Source organism: Caretta caretta, chromosome 2, assembly GCF_965140235.1.
Source record: "Caretta caretta isolate rCarCar2 chromosome 2, rCarCar1.hap1, whole genome shotgun sequence".
Classification (NCBI taxonomy): Eukaryota; Metazoa; Chordata; order Testudines; family Cheloniidae; genus Caretta; species Caretta caretta.
In genome coordinates this window covers 204,774,818-204,800,092 of record NC_134207.1, presented here as the reverse complement: position 1 = coordinate 204,800,092, position 25,275 = coordinate 204,774,818, and the positions used below count along the sequence as shown (strand labels likewise).

The following is a 25,275-nucleotide window of genomic DNA, read 5'->3' as shown; positions in this document are numbered from 1 at the left end:
TTGTAAGTATCATGAAGGACAAAGGACCAGTAACTTTGAACTCATCTTAATACTTCTAACTTCTTATTCCAGCAACTGTTGGATATTTATCTCTTTTCTGAATCTTTGACTTTAAAAAACTTTTAAGAGACAAAGGAGGATATGTGACTGAGACATACCTAAAAGTTTACAAATTCTCTTTCCTCTTTTTAAATGCAGCATCTTCCCTTATCTTGGCTTCCCCTTGTTGGATGGAGATAGATAGATATATTTCTAGAATTACTCCACTTAAACCATCACCAGTAGTGTATTACTTTGGAAGTCCTCCCATGTCTTCTCATACACTGTTAAAGTAAGGCAAGCCTTCAGAAGCAGCAGTCAGTTTAAGATGATATACTACAACATAGTACGTAGCCTACTAAAACATCTGCTGTCCGGAGTGAGCTAAGTTTAAAAAATTATGTATTTTTTTTTTAAACTACACACTTGCATAAATACTGTTTTAGAAGGTAAAATCTTTACTTAAAAGTCATGCTTTTTAATAATTTTTGAATTTAATGTGATCTCAAACAGGGTTTTAAGAAACTAATAATTTCTGCTGTCCATAACCAGAATACTTACTTTGGCATGATTGTGGACCATGATTTGTGGTTTAAGTGCCCTCCATCCTAGTCTGAGCATTCCAGTTTATTCCTTTCCTGGAGACAGTGGTACAGAGCTTTAGTATCCTCAGTTGAGGTGTTCTTTGGTATAGTAAGTATTACAGCACAGAATTGGATCATCTTTACTCAACTTCCCAGTCTAATTACTTTAGAGCCTGTTTACCAGAAGTGCTCAGTACCGACAGCTCCATTTGAAGGCAATGGGAGCAGCAGGCACTGAGGACATCTGAAATTCAGGCCCTTAATTTCTCTAGATTAGGCAGTCTCCTCAGGCCTCCTGTTCTGTAAAACAATGTTTCTCAGCCTTTTCAGGTTGGCAACCCAAAAAATGACGACCGTACATTTACTATAAAAGAGTAAAAAATGTATTAATGATAAGCCTATGTAACGTGTGTGTGTGTTTGAGAGATTGATGAAGAATACTTCTCTCTGAAGGGCAAGGGTGTGCTGTGAGTGGATATGAAAGATTTTCTGTGCTTTAGATAATAAAATTGTCAGTGCCTTGCCCTACCTGCCGTTTTATAATCTCTTTTGGGATCACAACCCACCAGTTGAAAACACTGCTCAAAAACACCCATGCAATAGAAGTTAAACCACACTATTGCCATCCTCATTTAACTAGCCAACTTAATAACTCATTGTGAATTATCTGGGGCTATTAAAGAAGCTGACAGACATAATTTTGATCAGAACTGAATATTTACAGCATTTTGTGCGGGGTGTCATCTCAGGCCTTAATTGACTGATCAGTCATTCTCCCATATTTAGCAGTCATTACCACTGTGCTCAGTTCACAAAGGGAGCAGCCCAACTGACTTTAACATAAAGTTTATAATAAGAGTCCAAATTTTGGTGTTTGCAGCAGAGAAGTGGGAATATTATTGATTGAATATTAAGGCAGCTCTCTTTAGGAGTTTGAAAAGCACCAATAGAAGATTCCAAGTTAAGACCCTGATTTTCAAAGATGATGGAACACCACAACTCCCATTGACCTTGGTTGATGCTCATCACATCTGAAAATTACCCCTAGTTTTCTGAAGTTATTTAAACTGAACTATGAGTATCTGTCTTTCATTTGTGAGTGCAGCTGGATGAAAATGGAAGACAAAGAATTGTAATGTTGTTGAGCATTGAATTTGACTTTTAGCTGCTCTGAAAGTAACATGACCTTATTTTTCAATACGATGTGAAACACATTTACTAAGACTCCAAATTTTTTTAGTAGGCTTCTTATATTTTATGATATATTGTTGTTCTATAGCTTTATTAGCATCATTTGGGAATGATCCACATGCACAGAGAGAACCCCTGATGGCAAAGGCTTGTCTTGTAACTTGCCAGCCACTGATATACCTAGCATTCTATAACATGTTAATTTCTGAACTTTAAGTTCTTAAGCATGTGTTTTAAATTTAGTTTAGACCAACACACATTATAAAAATGCTTCTTGTACATTATCAAAATGTTGTATGTCACTAGAGGGTGCTGCAGTTTAGCATGTGAAGCACTATCACTTATTTTAGTAGCTTTCATTTTTTGACATTTAAAAATAAATAGGTATGTAAAGAATTTTTTACAGTCCTTTTTCTTACTCTCAGAAGAATGTATGTGTATGCCATTAAAATCTGTTTTCCTAAATTAGTTTTCCAATCCCTTTCCCAGTAAGGTACAATAGTTTGAAAATGAAAGGGAGTATCTGTGGTGCTGAAAATGGTGGAAACTGAGTCCTCTGGCTGGACTATATTGACTTTTTAAATACATAGCTAGACTTAAGTAAATGACTAATACTTAAATGACTAATAGTATTAGTAAATGACTAATACTTTTATACATTGCACTTAAGCCTCAAGAACAACCTAGAAATGTGCCAGTATAATACAGATGTAATTTACTTTCTGGCAATCTGGAAATAAAAAGAAATAATCCTGTCCCTTTACATTCATAGGGGAAAAGAATTCTGATTTGATGGCATTACTCAAGCTGTGTGTTCGGATGCCAAATGCTTATTATTAAGCTAGTAATAACAAGTGGTTACTCAACTTTGTAAAAATTTTGTTCAGTTATTTTGTTATCAAAACATACAAATACAAAAACTGCTAGTGCACTATCTCTGTTGGGTTCTGAACCTTATAGAAATCAAAATGCACACGTTTTGGTAAACACAGAGTAGCTGAGATCAAGCCAACCGCTTTGTGTTGAAGGAAACTCGGCGAACATTCTCTCACATTGTTTTTAAAGTTCCTTTTATTTAATTGTTTCTTAGGGTAGATTTCTTTATCCCTGAAGTTGCCGTAGTTGGTGGATTCTCAATATGTTCCAGCCCTGGTCTACTGGAACAAGAGAGAGTATTGGAACTGGCAGTAAAACATACTGTACATCCTCCTGCTCACTGGATTCACACTCAGGTAAACATTTGCAGATGATTACACACTGAACAAGTCATTTTTCACTTAGAACTTGATTCTGTCCCGTTGAAGTCAGTAGCAAAACTCCTATTGACTTCAGTGAGTAGGGTATGGGCCCTTATTAATACACAATTTCTAAGCATCTCATTTAATTGGCCCTAACTTTCATCATGAATAAAATAATCTGCTTTGTAAGAGGCCATGAAATAACGTAATTCGTGTATGGTAACCTGAGTCTAAAGTTGTGATCTTCTAACTTGTTGGTGCCTCTCTTCTGAATCTGGCTCTTAGATACAGCTCTGTTATATTACATAGATATATCTAACATCCTGAATTTGTAGAACTTTCCAGCAATCATGTCTAACTGAAGGGTCACAGTTAGTAAGTTTAAATGTTTATACAGTTACAAATGGTTGACAGACAAAAATCTTATGTTATAAAAGGGACCCTTATGTCAGTAATAAATAATTGGTAAAGCAACACAATACTTCAGAGCTGACAAAATCCCAATACTCTGGATTACACTTTGAGACAATTTAAAGCCTCTTTTTGTTTGTTTTTTTCGTTTTTGGTCATGCTAAGAGTGGTCTGATTCTTTTCTCCCCTGCTGTTTTGTGATGGGTGGTACTTGAGGCCTTGGAGCATTTTTTACATTCTACATTTTACATACATTCTCCTATTTACCACAGTTTAATTGTGGTCACGAGATTTCCTTCCACGCTGTTGCTCTTTCGTTCAGATATCTTTCCTCCTACTTACTATCCTATGCCTGTCATCCATAGTTCTCTAAGTATGGCTCCAAGGTCTAGGCTAACAGAGTCTTCCAAGGTTACAGCAATTGCTGCTCTGTTTATTGACCAGAAGAGTCACAGTAAAAATCAAGCAGTGAGAATCCCCAGGTTGATCCTAACCCAGCAGTTACCATGTGACCTTGCACTGCACTTCTGCTGCTGTTAAATCAGGTTAGTTTCATGCATCACTGGACTTCAAAAGAAATGACTTGTTTTGAAAGGCTATGTAGAAAATGTAGGACCAATGTCACTGGCTACACACTTAATGATAGGAAACATCCCTGTATACTATTCCTTTGGTGTTGCTCAGTACGTACTACTGAAAGCCTAACTTAATTTTCCATTTCTGAGGCATCTCTGAAGCTGTTATCCCTCCTTAACACTGCTGTTGAATTTTTTAGGTGAATTCACAGGAAAATACTCAGTTCACATGTAAACTAGTTCAAACGCTGATGCTGCAGAAGAATCCTCAGGATATGAGCTGAGTTTTCTATTAAGCAAGTGCTTTATTTCTGTAATGAGGGAAGGGGAAGGAAAAAATTTAATGACCTCTTTGAATCTTGTGACATTTATTTGGTAGAGAAGCCGTGAGATTTAATTAATTAAAGTTAACTTGTAATGCATTTTGAGATTCCAGGATATAGGACACTTTAGAAATGCTAAATATTATTTGTCTTATTTACTTATTGCACCTGTTTTTTTCAAATTGATTTTTTCATATTTAACTTTTAATACCTTATTTATAATATATTTCATCTGCACATTTCTAGTACACTTGTGTATAATCTTAACAACTTCAAGAAGATACACTTCTGTGGATGAAGTTGTAGTGTAGTTTTTTTGCTTTTGATCCATCTTCTTTTTCTCTCTGCCTAAGCCATTTCAATGCAATGCTTGCAATTTTAGTAGAATATGCTAATTCTATGCTACAGGGTGATGCTTCCCCACCAAATCATCCCAGAATTAATAGTCTTCACTAACATGGTGACTCTTAATAATAAGCTTCTTCTCTAATGTGGTTCCATTAGTAGAGATGCCTAGGTGTGTCTTGCTCATCTGTCAGTCAGGTTATTCCATTGGTCCCTGAACTGCACAGGGGGCTGCTGGTGTAAAAAACAGTTGCCTAAGTCAGAGCCACGCCCCACCCTGAGGCCTGACTGTGCTCATTCTACAAGAGGCCAAGGTGGTGAGGGATACAAAGTGGACAGGGATGGGCACTTTTGTCTCTTCCTGTTTTATTTTCTGGGAGAAAGTCTGTCTTCCCCTATTCCAAGTGGTACTTGACCTCTTCTGAGGCCTGGAAGAAAGAAGGTGCCTCTGTGAGGCATGGAAGAATTGAAAGAGCCTGCCAGTGTGTTGGGAAAAGGAGGAGGAACTGGGCTCAGAAATAACACATACGGATTGTCTAATACCACTTGACTGACAGATAAGAGGAATTTACTCATTTGTCCACATTACACAGTGCAATTAGCAAGGAAAGAAACATTTTGGGCTTTAGGGTGATGATGGTAGCCACTGAAGATGCAGCACACCAATACGTGATGATATTAGCTGGCATGATATGACTTTCGAAGACCAATCCTTACTGATGATAAATCTGACTCCTCCAACATTTCTAGCATCATCTCCCTTTCCGAGCCTCACAGCGCTTCCATCCTTCCAGTTGACTTCCAACTCCTTCTTTCGTCAGGTTTCACAGATACCGAGGGTATCACATCTTATCCTTTTCTTCTTCTCCATCAGATGGTTTAACGTTTCCTCCCTTGCCAGTGACCTACAATTGTAAGAGTACACAGCAAGGGTTGTCCTTTTCCATGTTGGCCTAGCACCTGACATTTTTAGCAACCTCTCATTGCTCAATTTTTCCTCCACCACTGTAAAACAGTTCAATGATGCGCAGGGAACTAAGACCCATTTACTCATGTTGTTTTAGCCATTAACTTCAAGCCATACCACTGGCTAGGCGGGCAGGCATGCATACCTCCTCAAGCTTAGCTAGCCTTCAACCTCTAAGGAGAATGAAAAGCGCTCTTTCCTCAGAGAGCAATCCCCCTCCCTGGATTGGATAGTCCGAAACCTTTGTAGCATGGTTAGACCTACCAGGGCATATGCCCCGCTACCATAGCTGTCAGACGGCCAGGGTCACAGCTGCACCACGATGAGGTGGTGAGGTAGGATTTTGCAGTGGCTTTTGCATCTTCAGATGGAGTCAAAAGCGACCCTCAAGGTCATCCAAGCCTACAGTTCCACAAGTGCAGGTGAGGACGAAGAAGTGGAAGAATTCTACCGAGAGCTCGAAAGAGCCCTTGCGCAAAAGTTCACTTACACTGTCATGATGGGAGATTTCAATGCCAAGGTCGGGCGAGGGAAAGCTGGCAAAAAGTTCATAGGGAGGTATGGCAGTGGCGAAAGGAATGAAAGAGGAGAGAGCCTGGTAGCGATGGCAGAAACGAAAGAACTGTACGTGTCAAACGCCTGGTACAAAAAGAAGACCGCAAGAAGGTGGACATGGATCGCACCAAACGCGAAGAGCAAGAATGAAATTGACTATATTTTAGTCAATAAAAGGCGCATCGTTCAAGATGTCTCTGTGGTGCAGCCTTTCAACACTGGCAGTGACCATACCTGCTTAGAGCGAAGTTGATTTTCGACAAAGCAGTGGAAAAGCAGGTATAACAGATGGCAAACGAGAAACAGCGGCTGAAGACATTTGATGAAGCAAAGCTAAAGAAAGCGATTTCTGGGTTTGACTGGAGCCAGATGGAAAAGTGCGAGGAGAACTGTAGTATCTTTGCTGACAAGCTGAGACGTTGCATAAAAGCAGCTGAAATTGAAAAGCTGAAGAAGGCGAAGGGAAGACTCTCGAATGAAACAAAAAGCTTGTTGGAGAAGTGGAGAAATGTGAAAAGGAGCTCTGATAATAACCTCAAGTACTCCATCCATTCTGTGCAAGCTTATACGTCGAAAACTGAAGGACAACTTTGAGAACTTCCGGAAAGAAAAGCTCCTCAAAACAGCTGAATCATGCAAGAGCCTCAGGTCATGCAAGCAGGAATTGATGCAATATAGATTGAGCGTAACAGCATTGAAGAGCAAGGACGGAGAGACGGTAATTGACAGAGCAGGGATGGAGGAGGTCTGCAAGGACTTCTCTACAGAACTGTTCAAATCAAGAATCAACGTCCCTCTCCCAATGCTCCAAGAGTCAGAAGAACGCATCCCCCCAGTAATAGTCAGCGAAGTCCGAAGCCCACTACACCAGATGAAGAAGGGAAAAGCTCCAGGCAAAGATGGAATAACGTCAGAAATGATTTCTGCTGGAGGCAAAACGCTTTGGAAGGCCCTCACTTTAAGATTTAGTCGATATCTTGGAGAAGGAAAGATAACATTAAACTGGAAGGAGTCGAATACCATCTTGCTGCACAAGAAGGGTGATTAAGAAAATCTTAAGAACTACTACTCTGTATACCTGCTCTCTCACATCTACAAGCTCTTTACAAAGAAGAACAGTCTCTCACAGAGTCTGGATGAACAACAGCCGAGAGAGCAGGCAGGGTTTTGAAGAAATTTCAGCATGATTGACCATATATTTACCCTTAGGCAGCTCCTAGAAAGAGCGAGGGAATACAGACTCCCGCTGTCCATTGCTTTCGTCGACTATGAAAAGGCCTTTGATAGCGTCGAGTTTAACGCAATATTAAAGGCACTCGCAGAGCAGGGCATTAACATGCAGTACATCAGTTTGTTGAAGGAAGCAAATACTGGATGTACAACAGACATTACTCTCCTCGAAACTCTCCTCCGCATCCCAATCGAGAAAGGCATAAAGCAAGAAGATATGATTTCACCGAAACTATTCACTGCCTGCCTCGAAATGGTTATGAATAAGATCAATTGAAGGAGTGGTGTCAACATAAACAGAAAACGATTATCCCATCTCAGATTAGTGGACGACATTGTACTAATTGCCGAAAGCACCAACCAACTGCAGAGCATGCTACGAAGACTTGACAAGAAAAGCAGTCAGGTCAGCCTGAAAATGAACCGCTGCAAAACGAAATACATGCGATCAGACATCTTACGAAAAGCCCGAATAACGGTAAGAGGAGAAGAAATCGACAAAGTGGTACAGTACATATATTTGGGCCAAGAAGTTAATATGCGCCAAGACCTGAACGGAGATCTCTCACGAAGGATTCGGGCAGGATGGTGTGCGTTTAATTCCATCAAAGACATCCCAAAGGAAAAATCGACAAGACCACACGTACAAATATCTTCAGTTCAACAGTGCTGCCAGCCATGCTGTATGGCAGTGAAACGTGGGCACTGACGAAGAGAGAATAGCAGCTGTCTGTAGCTGAAAGGGCAATGGAACAAGCTATGTTGGGAATTTCCCTTCTGGATCACATCCCAAATGAAATGATCAGAGAACACAGAGGTGTGAAAGGTATTGTTGTGGAAAGCAAACATAACAAGATGCGATGGGTGGGCCACACAGCACGGCTCACGAACAATAGGTGGACCACAATCATTGCTGAGTGGTACCTGCGAGAACAGAAAAGACGACCCGGTTGGCTTCCAAGAAGATGGGAAGATTACATTGTTAAACGTTTTGGATGAATGTGGAGAAGAAAGGGAAGAGCGCGAGAAGAATGGCAGACGTGTTGTGATCAGCGCAGTCTTAATGACAGCTGAAAACCAATTGATCCAGGTGATGGTAGTCACCTTTAGGGGCCTCCTGCTTCCTTACAATCCTAGTTGTATGTAACACTCTGCTTCAAAGGATCTTTCCTCATCTTGGTACAGGTAGTCTTTTGGGGCATGGACCTTTACTTAATATATGCCTTTCGCTGATGGAAATCTACTCTTCATAGTAGACGTGACTGACACAATGTCACTTAACTCTAAGCCCAAGATTCGCCTTTTTGATTTTGCTTTACTTCTTGGTTTGTAAAGCACTTAAGACAGTAATTTCTCGGTCTGTTGGAGCCTGACAAGTGACTAGCTTAATCTTCAGGTTCACTTCATAAATGGTTTTGTAGTAGTAGCATCCCACCAAAATGACAAATAAGGGTCAGTCTTTTAGCCTCCTGCCTCAACATTTTCTTTTTAGTTTTTTCTCACCTTAACATGAAGTGATTTGGCCTCGTCTGTTTCAATTGCTATTTCCTGATAGTAGAAGCGACTTTCTGGAGGCAGCACTTTTTGTCTGTGACTGATGAATTGCTGTTCCTGGAAGATTTTTTTCCCCTTTTCTTGTATTTTTACCTCTCCTTCTTTTTTTGTTTGTCCCTCTTTCCTGTTCTTCCCCGTCTGCGTGGTCTAGAGTGAGAACATACGATTCTGATCAGGAGTTCTGTCTTCTGTTCCTGGTACTGCTGCTAACTCGTGACCTTGGACAACTTGCTTAATTTCTCTATCTCCATTTCCCCCTTCATGCAAGGGTGTCAGTCTGAAATTGAAAAAGCTTTCTCATATTCCAAGAGAACATTATCCCAGTGTCAGAGTAGCAGCCGTGTTAGTCTGTATTCACAAAAAGAAAAGGAGTACTTGTGGCACCTTAGAGACTAACAAATTTATTTGAATATAATCTTTCGTGAGCTACGAGTTGTAGCTCACGAAAGCTTATGCTCAAATAAATTTGTTAGCCTCTAAGGTGCCACAAGTACTCCTTTTTCTTTTTATTATCCCAGTGTGATATACTTAAGGCAGTTTCACTTTTCCATGTAATAAACTTTCTTTGCAGAGTTGCTCCCAGAAACTACCTCTATTCATATGTGGCTGGAATTTTGATTTTGAGGGGGAAAGGGTTACCATGTGATTTTTGTAGTAGTTTAATAAAGCAGATAGAAATATCACTATAAGAGAAGTTTCTTTTAGGAGGTTCTCTCCTTTTTTTGGAGTGGCAGTGGGGAAGACTGTCCTTTTAGGTCCACAAAACTGCAACATGACTTCCTCCTGTAGCCTGACTCCTTTCCCCTTAGCGGAGCCTTTCTGAGAATAAGGGTCCTGGACTTAATGGGAATCTCAGACTTTAACCTTGGATCTTCACAACAACACACATTTTCATTGTGAAAAAATCCTAACATAAATCACTCCTTAGTGTGAAATATCCTGCATCAGCCCTCATAGGGGAATGTCATCAGTCCTTTATCAGGGCAGTGCCTTGGCCTGAAGGCAAAAAACAGGCCCCTTCAGGGCACTCAACCAACTGACTTCAGATAACTGGGTTGATTTTGAGTGTGTGTTTTTAAAATACTTGGGCTTCCCCTCACGGGTAAAATATGTAAAAACTAACATTGATTATCTTATTCTGAAGCCCAGCTTGTCTTATGATTTAGTGATGAATGACAACTTGTATTTTGTCCATTGCTTTTAGTTAAAGTTAAAATATTATCTTTTTTTTCTGCCCCTAGTGCTCCCTTGACTCAGTAGTGGCTCTGCGAGTGGGAGGCAATTTCTTCTTTGATCCTCAACCTGCTGACTCCCCTGTAAACCTTGTGCTGATTGCAGGGGGAGTAGGAATCAACCCATTGTTTTCCATACTGCTACATGTAGCAGATTTTCATAGAAATCAAGAGAGTGAAGAAAATGGGTATAAAATGGGAACAGTGAAGCTGTACTATAGTGCAAAAAACACAAATGAACTCTTATTTAAGGTAGGTAAAAGGAAAGAGGTTTTTTTTAATTGTTTTTTCTTTTCAGAAGGCTTATTGTTCAGTTTGTTTGTATTAATGTAGTGAGGAGGAGTGCTACTCATAGACCAGGCCCCTCTTGCGCTAAGTGCTCTACAAACCCAGAACAAAAAAAACTGTCCCTGCCTCAAGAAGCTTGCATATCTTTTTTCCTGCTCCCATTGACTTCTGTGGTGCAGAATCAGGCCCTGTATGTGTAAATGTTCTGCCTTTCCCCCCTTGTTGCTATTTTTATTGAACTTAAATACCTTTGATTTGCTTTCTGTTTGCGAACATCTGACCTTATGATCCAGTGTAATGGTTGCCAAAGAGACGATTGAAAGTTAGTCACAGGGTTGTCAAGTCGATCTATAAAACCAGTTCTACTGGAAAATGTCTTCTGAAAAATTCTTGCTAAAATTACGTACAGGCCCATACATGTTTGTGTATCTTCAAGGTGCCCACATTTGCAAAAATTGCAGTCAGGAAGCAACATCAGTACATGCGGGGGAACTTCTAAACTAATATAGGCTTGTGGCATTAACCACAGTTGCAGTTAAAGCACAAACGTTTCCAAAATAAGCCTTTCAAATTTCTAGTCAAAAAGCTATGATTCTTGTACAGATCTAGACAAATTACCTCCTCAAAGACAATTAGCCAATTTTTCAAAAGTTGCATCTTATTTTTGATGCCTCTATTTCTGAGTACTCTTCTTAAGACACTGATTTATCATTCCTGATAATCAGACCTTTGGTATTTAAAGCTGAGTATATGAAACTAGAGACCACTCTTGAAAACAAATTGTATAGTTACACTGATGGAATTTCAGAAAAGCTTGATTCAGCTTTTTTCCGATTATGTGATTCACATTCTTGGCTTGTACAATAAGAATTTATCAAACTGATCAAAATCGTTGCTCCAAAACATTTTTGCTCCATGTACACCATAACTGAATATTGAGGTATTACACCCTGTTGAATATATCTGTACACATCGAATGGCTGAACATATTTATTGGTATTGTTTCAAAAGATTTGGTGAATGTAGTGCTGTTGTTGGATTGATAGCCCCGCAGATTGATGTCCTTTCCCCACAGAACAGCAGCATGTGTTATGCAGCATTATTTTTCAGCATGCAGAAGAGGTACAGGTGAAGTGTGAAGTGCAAGTTTGTCAACAGTATCCCGCAAATGTGTGTCAGAATCCTGGTCCAGAGATTAAAGGGTTATTTGGTCTCCCTGTTCATTTGGTTCTTGCCCTCCCAACAGAGGTAGCAGCAGTTCTCCTCTGCTTTTTTGTGATGTGAACATATGCACTAGGACAGGTGGGAGGGCCACATCTGAGTATAAAAATTGCATGGCGGGCCATGAATACTCACAAAATTGGGGGGTTGGGGTGCAAGAGGGGGTGAGGGCTCCGGCCGTGGGTGCAGGCTCTGGGGTGGGGCAGGGGGTGGGGGGTGGAAGGGCTCCATCTGGGAGTGCAGGCTCTGGGGTGGGGCTGGGATTGAGGGGTTTGGAGGGCAGGAGGGGGATCAGGACTAAGGCAGGGGGTTGGGCCCGGGATGGAAGAGGGGGCTCGGGTGCAGGCAGGCTCTGGGAGGTGCTTACCTCAAGCAGCTCCTGGAAGCAGCAGCATGTCCCCCCTCTCGCTCCTATGAAGAGGCACGACCAGGCAGATCTGTGTGCTGCTCCATCTGCACGCGCCACCCTCGCAGCTACCAGAAGCAGCGGCATGCCCCTCTACAGCTCCTACGTGGAGGAGTGGCGCCGGCCATGTGGCTCTGCGTGCTTCCCCGTCTGCAGGTACCTCCCTTGCAGCTCCCATTCGCCGTGGTTCCTGGCCAGTGGGAGCTGCAGGGGTGGTATTTGAGGCGGGGGCAATGTGTGTAGGAGCTGGAGTGGGGACATGCCACTGCTTCCAAGATCTGCGCAGCAAGACCCTGACCCCACTCCCCGGCGAGAGCTTGAGGGCCAGATTAAAAGGCCTGATGGACTGGATGTGGCCCACGGGCTGTAGTTTGCCCACTCCTGCACTTGGAACTGGAGTAAATTATACATGGACCACTAAACAGCTGTCATATAGTCATGGCTTGTTCATTACAGAACTGGGCTGGATTTAGTGACCTCATGGTGAAAAGTTCTCATTAACAATCTACTCATTGCTATTATTTTTAATGTATCAATACTATTTCAACCAATGGAAGGAAACTTTTTCATAGAGGTATAGTGTATTTTTATCTGTATGCTCTGCCTTACTGATGTACCCTGTATTTTTTTTTTTTTACTGTACTATTGTTGACCTGCTATGTCAGACATGCCAACCCTCCCTTATTTTTGGTAATCTCTTGATTTTTTTTTACATGTAATTATGAAATTACTATGTCAGCCTTAAATCTTTCAATTTTTCAAGTGTGCACACACGCGCATATATATATATATATATATATATATATTTTTTTTTTTAAATGTATGCCTGTCACTAACCACCACTCAGGTCCTACGAATATAGCAAATAGTATTGTGGCCCCTGTGGCACATGCCCAGACTGCACAGTGAGGGTCTGATAAGAGGCAAGCCATGATGGTTTAGAATGGGTTGGGGCACTGCTGAATTAACCGCTCAAACCACAGGCTGTGTGTTGGGCTCTAGCTGCCCCGTGTATACCCTGCTGGACTATGTTAATGTGCTATATATACCTAGAGCATGCCAGGAGGGGCCGCCTGCAGCCGTGAGAGCACAACATGCAGCCTGTGCTGTGGCCCTACAGATAGTCACTGCAGCTTGTCTTCCATTAAACCCTTACCAGGGAGTCTGTAGGGGAAGAGAAGCCAGAGGGGTTGGAGGAGGCAATGACAGTAAGAGTAGGAGAGAGGGAACGTGACAGAGGAGAGAGAAGAGGAGGATCATCATCCTGGGAAGGAGGTCCAGGGCGAGGACTGACCAAGATAATTGAGGCTCTAAGTGGCATAGGCGGGCAGCTTTCCGCTTCCCTCTGCCTGCCTTTGACCATAGACATGGAAAGGATGGGGGAGGTCCTGGTTTCTTTAGGGGGAAGGGGAGGGAAGGGAGGTGGGAAGAGGTCCAAGCAACTTCCCTAATTTTTTTCCATAAACATCTCTAAAAGTCTCAGAGCAAAGTTGGCATCTCTGTTATGTTTTGATTATATCTGGATGTAATAAGCTGAATCTATAACATTTTTAAATGTAACCAAATTAAAAATAACATAAATTTCACACCCAGAAATGTCAAGAGACTGAGAATTTTCTTGCATAATTTGAAAACACAAAAAGTCACTTTTTTTTTTTTTGCATGAAATTTTGCATATGTGAATTTCAAATAGCTGGGTTTGGTCAAATTTATACTCAAGAGTTTTGACAAAATTAAGTAGAGATGGTAGCACAGGGCTGGGAATAACGCTTTCTTACATCAATGGGGTGCCAAGGCTAAAAAATATTAGCAATTATGAGGTGCTCAGAATTTGCTAATGCTAGGTGTGTAAGTACCGATATAGATTTTCTTCAAACAACATTTTTTAAGTTGCTTCTGTTTCCTAACTCAAAAATGTGAAAACACAAGTTAATTGGGGGAAAAAGCTGTTAGTTCTGTGTTTTTGCCAGCCCTAGTTTTGATCAACCATCATGTTGGTGCTACATCTCATAATACTGTGTTCGTTGTTTAGTAGAATAGAGTCCTTGTGATAATACTTTGCCATCATCTCAATGTTTGTGTGACAGTTTAAGAATTGAGTAGTACAGCACTTGGATGTAGGGTCGCTGATAATACTGTTAATGTCCAATCAGCACAGCTTCCATAAGGGAAAATTGTCTCTCTCTAATGAGTTAGGTTTCTCTGAAGAACTCAGTGGCTTTTGGTCATAAAGGATTGAAGAAAATAAATACTAGGTAAAGGGCAAAGATCTGTGTGGATCTGAAAAATGGCTGATCAGTGTGATCTGCTCCTCTGAATGTGGATAAGTAAATGGGTTGAATGCCTGAGGCTGGGGTCACTACTGGGTTTGGTTTTATATATTAATGACTTGGAGGAAGTAGACAGTGAATGGGTGAAAACTTCAGGTGAAACAATATTTTGGTTTGCAAAGACTGAAGTTTAGGAAATTATCACATTAGGGGATTGAGTAGCAAGATGGCTGAGGTTAACCAAGGTAAAATGCAAGGTGAAGCCTGTTAGTATAACATTGTCTAAAGTGCTCATATCTGCCGGTAGACTCTGACTTCTGTTATTCTCCTGAGTGAAAAAAAGAGTCAATCTATCCATTGCATAGCCAAATTAGAATAAAATAATTTCTTGCATATGAAATGAGTAAAATAATGCAGAAGCTGTTGTGACATTTGGCAATGATTTGCCCTCATCTAATGAATTGTCTGCATGTTTGATCACAGCACTTTAATGATATAGTTACAAAGGCAAGGAAGATGGCTATAAGAATGTCAGGGCTACTTGTATCCAGTGATTCTATAGTGGGGTTGTTTAGTGTCTCAGGGACAGGAGTTAGGGACTTAATATATTAAACTATGCAAAGAACTGATGAGTCTCTCTTCTTAGTTACTAAAACCCTGTTGCATAGTATGAGATGACGCTATGAAATTAAAAGACAGGCTATTTAGATATAAAAAGTAATGTTTCTTACAGTGTCTGTAAGAAAAAAAATCTGGAAACTGTATGATGCTTGCAGCAAGTCCTCTGTTTGTCATGCTATTTAGATTACAAGGTCTTTGGGATGCAGACCATCTCTCACAGTGGGTCTGTATAGTGTCTAACAGAAAGGGGCCCCTTATTGGGGCCTATAGACTTCATTGTAATACAAACAATAAGCAATACATTGAGGGGGGGAAGTGGGTAATTACATCATCCTTGTTTCTCAGTTGTGCTAGGCAAGTCAAAATTAATCAAACCTTATGCATCCAGTTGAAAGGTAGATTGTCTGCAGGACACAGTAAAAAATTTTCCTTCTACACGCAGTATTGCATAATTAAGCCAGATGCATCCTGCGGGGCAGAGAAGATGTTTGCTTCCACTAAAGCATCTAATGTTCTTTGCTGCTGGGGGCAGAACAACACACTTGCATCAATAGCTTCATTCAGTAGAACAATTACTAATGTTCCTGTGTGTTTTATAAATAAATATATACCATTTTTAATGGGGGTGGGGGTGTCCATACGTTCTAGAAAATCTACCTCTGCAATTTTGTGAGAGCATAGCCTTTGTATTTGAACATTTTTGCAAGAGAACGGAGTGTGATAATGAGATGTGACTAGAGATTGCATTGCCACATTTGAATGATTTATTATGCATGTTCTTTCTTCATGATCTCTTGAAATTTAGCATTCAGAATATGTATGAAAATGCTTTGATAAATTGGTACACCAGGATGGGGCACACATGATCATGGCTTGGTGCTCCTTGTTATGAGACAACTCCATAGTAAACTCCCCAGGAAACCTTTAGTGCTTCAGCAAGGATACAGAGGACCCTTTAACCCCCAAGAAAAATACTTGTGAAGTAGACCTTCCTTTCTGTCACCTTGTCAAGTTACAATAAATCATTGCTCTGACAGTTACTCTTTTGCATGCTCTTAAGCAACTTCATAGGCAGTTACTGTTGCTTAACTCTTTGAAAATGTAGCTCTATGATATATTACCCACTATATACATTATGCCATATTAATGTAGTTCCTGCCAGTCTCTGCTTAAATAGCTCTCTCAAGTTTCTTTAAATGTGAACGTGACTGTTCTTCCCTTCCCACCTCCCAGTCACTATGCGAAGGGAGATCTTTTCCCCAGTGGGGAATCTCATTGTCCAGCTGCCATATCTGTTTTGTACATTAGTTGTCAGTTGGCAGATTCAGCCAGACAGAATAAAGAAAACCACCTCTGGCGCAAGGATGCTGGGGAAGCACTGCCTTTCTCTGCACCAGTTTTTGTCCCTGAGGTTTGTGTAGAATCATGGCCTGCACTCCTTGAGAGTGAATGTATAGGCAATACATGCACAAGTAAGGGGGAAGTCTGTGAATCTGCTTGGGAACCTGCTTAGCCAGGTCCTGATGTCTCCAATCTTTGGGAGAAGATTTGTCTCAAAAGTACCACAGAACACTGCACAGTTCCATATTATTGCTAACTTCCGTTCTGAAGATATGCAGGGAAGTAAAAATGGGTCCGTATGAGGGGTATTGGCAGAGCTGTTTGCAGAATTGTCTGCCTGTATGCCTTATCCTATTTGAAGTCCTCTTACTTTCATGAACACTGAAGTTCACCCCCAAAATTAAAAACAAGTCTTCAAAGTGAGTTCAAGAACTTCTCTATATACCTCTCTGTATATACGCTGCAGTCAGTCTCGTTCTTATTGACTGGGAGACCCATGACAGTTTGCTCATACTAGTGGGTAAACAAACAAATGATAAAACAATCCAGGATACTATCACAGAATAGTTTGGTTTTACTTCATAATAATCTAGCAAATATACTATAATATACTTTCTTTAAAATGAATTTGTAGAGCACTACCAATGCCTTTTATAGTTATGAAAGCCCTAAGTAGCTTAGAATCTAGATCAGGGGTGGGCAAACTACAGCCCGGGGGCTGGATCTGGACTGCCAGCAGTTTTAAGCCGGCCTTGGAGCTCCCACTGGGGAGTGGGGTCTGGGGCTTGCCGCACTCCAGCCGGGGAGCAGGATTGGAGGGTGCTCCACGCTGCTTCCAGAAACGTAGGAGCCAAAGTGGGGACATAGCTGCTGCTTCTGGGAGCTGCTTGAGGTAAGCACTGCCTGGAGCCTGCACCCCAAGCCTCTCCCCGCACTCCAACCTCCTACCCCAGCCCTGATCCCCCTCTTACCCTCTGAATCCCTCGGTCCCAGCCCGGAGCACCCTCCTACACCCCAAACTCCTCATCCCCAGCCGGAGCCCTCCCGCACCCTGAACTCTTCATTTCTGGCCCCACCCTGGAGTCTGCACCCCCAACCCCAATTTTGTGAGCATTCATGGCCCACCAAACAATTTCTATTCCAAGATGTGGCCCTTGGTCCAAAAGGTTTTCCCACCCCTGATCTAGATAGTAACTGATGAAGTCGTAGTTGTGAGATCTCATTACAGCACTTGTCTAGTACGTTTTCACTGAGGCTTGGCATGAGGCCACTGGGGTTTTGGTGAGAATGATCACATTTGTGGATTACAGAATTGAGAATTAGTGAGTTTCTACTCAGGGTATTAATAGGATTAAAATTTATCCTGTAGGTGGTTTTAATTTTTTTAAAAATAGGCCAGTAACATTACCAAGTGAAGGTGGTTCCAGGCTTGGACCTAAAGCACTGAAATGTACAACTTGTTCATTTTAAAGTAAAAACATCAGGTTTCTGGAAGGTGGAGGGAAGAAATGGGGACCACTTTGCCTTTTTTGACAGCTTCACAGCTGCAAGAGGAGAAGCCACAAAAGAGCGGAAATAGTTATAAGATGCAAGTGTGGATTAATTACAAACAGTTGCAGAAATGGAGAAAAACATCAGCAATATAATTGGTTGCATATTCAGATTCCAGATAAAGAAGTCCAAAGTCCTTAAAGTTCTGGCTTGTTAAAACTCAAACCATCAAATTCTTAAATAGAGAGTATGATGTGCAGAATCTTAGTAGATAGTACAATCAACCATGTTCTGGGATTCTGTGTACACATCTGCTTTGATTTAATAGACTCTGTGGTATGACCAAGTATGTTTAACATTCCAGAATAATATCTTTGGTTTGATGAACGAATTTCCTGGAAAGATCACATGCAGTTTCCATGTTACCCAACAGAGTTCACAAATCTGTGAAGAACTTCAGCCGTATATCACTGGTACGTACTTTGTTGATGCCTAGAGATGTTAAAGTAATTGATTCAGTGGGAGTTATGACTTTAGTGTTGTTCAGCCTATACTTTTAGAGAGGTTTGATGTGCATAATATAATGCTTTACAATATCTAAAAAATTATCATACAAAATGGGTAGGAGCCCAGTGGAGAATGGGAAAATTTGTACATGAGAAACATGAATGATTTAATTTTATGTACTTTTTGGTCCTCTGAATTATCTCAGGAGTGCTTGCACAAGTTCTGTGTTACACTTATGGCTGAATTGCTTCTACTTGCTGTTAATTCTTATTTACATTTCATACCCAGTCCACTTCCCTGTGTGTTCAACACTTATATTTACTTTGCTTAAAGCTGCAATGACAAAGCAGGATAAACCCATGGCCTTTAAGGTGTCCTTGGCATAGAGAGAGAGATCTATTCTCAACGAAATATGGGATATTTTAGTTTTACAGTATTGTGTTACTCTTAATGGTAGTTGAAGAACTAATGTCCTGTAAATTGACACTGTATTTTCTTAAACACTGATCTACGCTTTCAGCTTACTAAGTGGTTTTGGATGCCTCTGTGTGGGTGTGGTTTCCTAACTTGAGCAACCTTAAACAGGCCTGATTTTCAGAGGACCAGTGTCAAAATGCCAGAATCACTACTCCATGTTAGATATTTATACAGTCAAAAGGCAGTGACCTAAAGTTTCTATCTTCATATGAATTTCTGTTCTTAACTACGTATGTTCTCTTTGGTAGAGGGAAGAATATCTGAAAAGGAACTAGAAAAACATGTGTCTAAGGATACTTTATGGTACATCTGTGGTCCACCTCCAATGATAGAATCTATATCCAAACTACTAGAAAACTTTGGTGTTTCTACAGACTGCATTTACTTTGAAAAGTGGTGGTAGCAACAGCTACTTAGCAGAAAATAAAAACTGAAAACTAATCTATGTATTTTGATAGATAAAAAGTGCCTGAAATGCACAGAAGATGGACTCTACTATGACCTCACTGACTGCAAGATTTCACTTTAGGCACATGAAATCTTCTTGTATCTAGTATCAATTCTTAAATTATCCTATAATGCACTCTGATTTGGGTCATTATTGTTTGATTGCTTTTGAAAAAAAGCATAATGTATTTTATATTAAAGACATGAGCCATTTGATTTTTGTATTTCACTCATTTGCTATTGATTTTGTGTAGTACTTTTTTTTGTTAATTAGGCAGCTTTTTAAACATTTAAATACTATTTTCATTACAACTATAACTTGCAATTAACTAAATGTGTAAAAATGACCAGATGTAGTCTGTAATGTATTAATTCAGACCCTAATTTTGTAAGCTAAGCAAGGCCAGACTGGGTCACTAGTTGGTGAGGGTCTCATCTCCCAGCTTTGCAGATATTGACAATACCAATATTGGCACAATTCCTAGAGTCCTATTTAGATACCGCAGCCTGATAAGGGTGCTGTTTTCCTGAGACAACTCTTCTTCGAATGAGATTTAAAATAGTTCTTGACCACTTCCAGGTATTAAAGATCTTATAATTATATTCAAAAGACTAGAGCAGTCTCACCTTTTCTTGGGCTAATTCTAAATTACATTCTGCTTACCTAAACTTTCTTTTATTTAATGGGCTAATTTACCCATTCACTTTCTGTTGTACAAGGGAAAAACCCATTTAGAAGGACTTCTGTATGCCACTGCCAACTGTGTTGGTGGTAAGTTAAATGATCATTATACTCTGGTATGAGTATAGTTTGTAATTATGTGAAACGTTTTGAGGCCAACAAAGTGCTAAATAAATTGCATAATACAGTAGAATGTCAGAGTTATGAACTGATCAGTCAACCACACACCTCATTTGGAACCAGAAGAATCAAGCAGCAGTAGAGACAAAAAAGTGCCAAATACAGTACAGTACTGTGTTAAATGTAATTACTAAAAAAAAAAACTAAAGGGAAAGCAGCATTTTTCTTCTGTATAGTAAAGTTTTAGAGCTGTACGAAGTCAATGTTCAGGTCTTTTGAAAGACCAACCACAATGTTTTGGTCAGAGTTATGACCATTTCAGAGTTATAACATTTCAGAGTTATGAACAATCTCCGTTCAGGCCCAAGGCGCGTTCATAACTCTACTGTAGTATGATTTGTTAAGATACTTAAACATGCATGTGATTTGTTTGTTGAAGACTTTTCTCTTTCCTAAGATTGATAATGAGCTTACTGATTTTCTCAGCATCCACGCAGAAGAGAGGATTCCTGATCCGAGGAAGATCACCCCGGAAGGATTCAAATCATCTTAAAGCTTTTTTCACTCTGGGCCTCAAAGACTGAGAAGAAGTCTCACTTACTGCTACTTAAAGCATAGAGTTAATAGGAGCAGTGTAAGCTTACCTTCCAACAGGAGCGATTCCAAATTATAGTGACTCTCATTGACTGACTTAAAGCTCACTTAGACACCTCCCCCTACCAAGCCTGACAGTTGGTGGCTCACCTACAAATTTAGGAAGCTTCCTACTTCCAAATTCCATGGGAAGCACAGCTACATATAAACCACTTAGAGCTTAGTGCCATCCACTTGGCATTCAAAGCCTTCCTACCTCCATCCCAGATAGCCACAAGCCAGCTGCTGACAGACAGCGCATTATGTTAGGAGACAGGAAGGACCAGGTTCTCTCTGCTCTGCCAGAAGCCCAGTTGGCTCTGGTCTTGGTGTATTTACCACCAGATCACACCACTGCTCCTGCATCTGCCAGACCCTCAGAACTCACTAGCAGATCACTTCACCAGACAGGTCTCAGACAACACTGAGTGGTTGATCAAGAACCCAGTGCTACAGGGAGTCTTTCACAAACAGAGCTCTAGACCTATTTATTTGCCACAACAAGAAATGCCAAGTGTTCCGCTTGAGCGGGGAGCTCCAATCCAAGCTCACGGTCAGACACTTTTCTCATCCCCTGGATACTGGGACTGAGGTATTCCTGCTCCCCGATCTCCATGATACTTAGGGACTTGAGGAAACTAATGCAAGAGGCAGGGTTGATTATTGAGACATCTGGCCAGCAGTTCTCATATTTCGATCTGATGAACCTCTCAACACATTGCCTCAGTGGTTCTCAACCTTTCCGGACTACTGTACCTCTTTCAGGAGTCTGAGGCAGGGCTGAAGCATGTAACTTAGCTTCATGGGTCCCAGGCAGTTGCCACCCCGTAACACCGGCCCTGCACTTGCAACACCCCTAAACTCATCCCGCAACTTCCCTGGGGGTCACAACCTCCAGGTTGAGAAACACTGATTTAGAGTTAATGTACCCCCGGAAGACCTCTGCATACCCCCAGTACATGTATCCCCGGTTGAGAAACACTTTTATGTGCTCTGCCTGACAGACCCTACACCCAGACCCAGCTTTTTACATTTGACTGCCTAGATGCTTGGCTGGATGATATCACCCAAAAGAGTCTGTTCACCTAAAGTTCAGAACATTGTGCAGCAAAGCAGGAAACCCTCAGCTGGAATGACTTATAAAGCTAAGTGGAAGAGTTTTCTATGTGAGCATCTCAGCATCCATTTCTTTCACACCAGTTTCAGCACTATTGGCCTATTTGCTATCTCTGAAGCAATCTGGACTTTCTGTAAGCGACAGAAGTGTTCGTTCAATGGTAATAGCTGTGCATTACCCTCCTACCCAGTGCCACATATTTTCTCATCCTAAAGGTCCGGATTCTTTAAGGGCTCTATTCATGTTTTTCCTCCAGGCAGAAGCCTCCCCCCCCCTTGAACCTCAATATCATAGTAACAATATTGAGGAGTCCTCAATTTCAGCTATTAGCAACCTATTCCCGTTACCTCTTATTGATGAAAATTGCCTTTTTAGTAGCCATTACATCAATTTTAGGGATAGAGGAGATTCAGGCCTTCATGGCAGGTTCCCCTTATAAGGATCAGGTTACTTTCAGGCCTCAGCCCAAGCTCCTGGCCAAAGTGGTTGCAACGTTCCACATGAACGGCGGATGGAAAATTTGTTACTGATTTCCTTTCTGTGACTGATTTCTCTCCCAGTCCATTACTAGCAGGCTGTAGGGACCAGTAAGGAGAAATAGTAGGATACTACTGTTTACACGGGGATCATCTTATTTCCAAAGGATGCGACACAATAATAAAGAGCTAGCTGGTAGTGTATTGATATGGGGCCATCTAGCAACCTTAGCAATTTCCTGTGTGGTAGTTGCTCTTTGGGTTCAGGTTGCTGCCCAAGAGCATTAGGTTTTATATTGTCACCTGTCATTGTAATAACTGGTTCCTGTAGCTCCTATTGCTTTTCCTGGAGCCAAATATGGTTCTCTGATGCACTATTTTATACTTCTGCCAGCACCATGCCTATCTAACAGCACCCACGAATGGGGGTTTCCTACTGCCCCTAACAACAGTGGGGCCCCTGGAAAAATGAACCACACCACCTCCCAGCACTCTGGGAGAAGGGATTAGAACTATTTGCTTTCCATGGGTCAGGGCTGTGGGAAGGCGTCAGGTGTGCGGTTTGCATTTGACAGCCGGCATTCCCACAGACAGCAAATGTAAGTTCAAAGGGGTCCGTGTGGCAGCCTGATATTGCTGTTTTAAAGAAAAAGTGTCTGGTTTGCTCACACCAGAAGTGCAGAGGGAACAAAGCAGTTGTCCACATAAATAAATGTCAGGATCTGTTGTGTTAAAGAGATCAGAACTAGCGTTTCAAGGCTTAGTTTGGAGGGAAGCCATCATCTTCCTGAAAAGTGAGATTCTGTGCCATTGGCCGTGCTAGAGCCCTAAAGAAGAGGCCAGAAACCAGTTTCCAGTGTGCTTTCCATTTCCCAATTAAAAGTCAGTCTTTAAACATGGATTCCCATTGACTCTTAAGCTATTAAACCGGTTTACACTATATCAATAGGGCATATTCTCCTTGTATCACAAATATCATCCCTTTCACACCCTGCTCTCTCAAACATAAACATTAACAGAAAGTTAAACGAAGATGGCCACTTAACAAATGACATTTCATATCCTTTTGCTTTTGTAATTATCACCTCCCCAGCACCTCTGGCATCCCATGTTACATGCAGATTGAGACAGGGAAAAGGACGTCTTGTTTATTGTAAATGGTTATGTACAGCTGAAGTATTACAAAAATAATTTCAGCAACATGACCATCTGCACTAATAGGCTCAGAACTAACAGATGTAATTCAAAAAATAATCAGATTCATAATACATGTTTTCTTTCCTTGTGACCTTTTAGCCTGTTGGCGAACGCACAGGTTTCCTTTGATTACCCTGAGCACAGAACATCTTAAATTCATACACAACATGGCTGTTCAAATTCTGACCTACCTGGAAAATTTTCTTGTGGTCCAAAAATCCCCATGTAATTGCTACACTAAATTATGTTCTTTAGACTGTGGCAAATTGCCAGCACTACTTTGATGGGTCTTGCGCTTTCTCTTTTTGGGGAGGGTTCAGGGCACCATTTCTTGCCCTCGAACGGGGGTATAAACTGCCCCACTAGTGTCCTAGAGGAGGGGAGTGGAGAGGGAGGGACCCGGGCCCGCTCTCTACTCTGGGTCCCAGCCCAGGGGGCCTTAGGGATAATGGTAAACTGCTTGAACTAGCAGTTCCTTCCCCTGGGCTTCTTCTTTCTCCTGCCCTTCAGCTTGTGGGGCTTCCTGCCCACCCTCTGCACAAACCAGGTGTCCCTTTACCTAGGGTCTTGGTCTTCTTAGCCCACCGCAACATTTCTCCGAACTCTCCTCTGCTTCCCTCCAAACTGCTCTCTGCTCCAACACCACTTCACTCTGCTTCAACTCCTTCCCTTGTCTGATTGGAGTAGGGGGGTTTTATCAGGTGACTGGCTTCAGGTGCTTTAATTAATATATAGCAAACTTTCTTCCCTCTACAGGGAATAAGGCTCCCTTCTAACACTCTCCTGCTGCCCTCTGGCCATGCTGTATCACAAGACTCATCACTAACTAGTTGTCTGTGGTGATTGTTTACTTATGAAGAGTTTGGCATCTTTCTTCTGCATCTTAATGGTCTAATAGTGAAACACCAGCATTTTCAAACCACATAGTAATTTATAATTCATTTGCTCTGAAGCCATCTTAATGGAAGAATTATTCGTGCAGCATACAGACATTCAGGCCAGTAGCAAAAGTGTTTATTTAGCCTATAGTGATAGGAAACACGAAGAAACCTCTGCTCTTTAAAGGGCACAAATTTAAAGAGAAACAACAATCATTCTGCTGATTGTGTTGAAGAACCATAGCATTTCATTTTGGAAAAGTGTTCTTCAAGCTTTGTGTGGTAAACAGGGATGGGCTGTTACTAGAAAAAGTGAGACACTAGAAAAAAAACCACAATTTTGATGAGCTACAGCTCACTTCATCTGATGAAGTGAGCTGTCGCTCACGAAAGCTTATGCTCAAATAAATTGGTTAGTCTCTAAGGTGCCACAAGTACTCCTTTTCTTTTTGTGAAGACAGACTAACACGGCTGTTACTCTGAAACCTGACAATTTTGATGAATTCTTATATCTTTTTAAAAAATGGTTTTCAAGGTACCTTGTGTTGGTACTATTATTAAATTAAATGTATTCCTAATTCCCTTTGTATCACTCACCATGAGCTCATTTAGTATTGTGGGTGTGATGAGATACTCTTATAGGCCTTCCATTAATTAACTAGAAAATGTTTTATGGCTAGTTACCATTAGCACATCACAGATATCCACTGCCTTCGCTAACGGAGTTTTAGAACAAATAAAAGAAAGCTCTTAAATTGTGAAGACTTTTTCCTCATATGGATGAAGTGCTGAACATGGTAACTGACTCCAGTCAACAGTATAGGTACACTGCTGCTGCTGACAATTTTTGCACTGGTAG

The 25,275-nt window shown here is 41.1% G+C and overlaps 1 protein-coding gene across 6 annotated transcripts in view; it reads left to right on the top strand.

Annotated features, from left to right (window-relative positions):
• Positions 1-19,529, top strand: part of OXNAD1 (oxidoreductase NAD binding domain containing 1) — a 37,043-nt gene extending 17,514 nt beyond the window's left edge. For all 6 annotated transcript variants that reach the window (XM_048838523.2, XM_048838525.2, XM_048838524.2 and 3 more), the window contains exons 5-8: positions 2,905-3,046; positions 10,254-10,496; positions 18,247-18,355; positions 19,115-19,529. In XM_048838523.2, the coding sequence (XP_048694480.1) occupies positions 2,905-3,046; positions 10,254-10,496; positions 18,247-18,355; positions 19,115-19,269 (649 nt within the window). In that variant the 3' untranslated portion in view covers positions 19,270-19,529. The remainder of the gene's footprint in view (positions 1-2,904; positions 3,047-10,253; positions 10,497-18,246; positions 18,356-19,114) is intronic.
• The last annotated feature ends 5,746 nt before the right edge of the window (positions 19,530-25,275 follow it).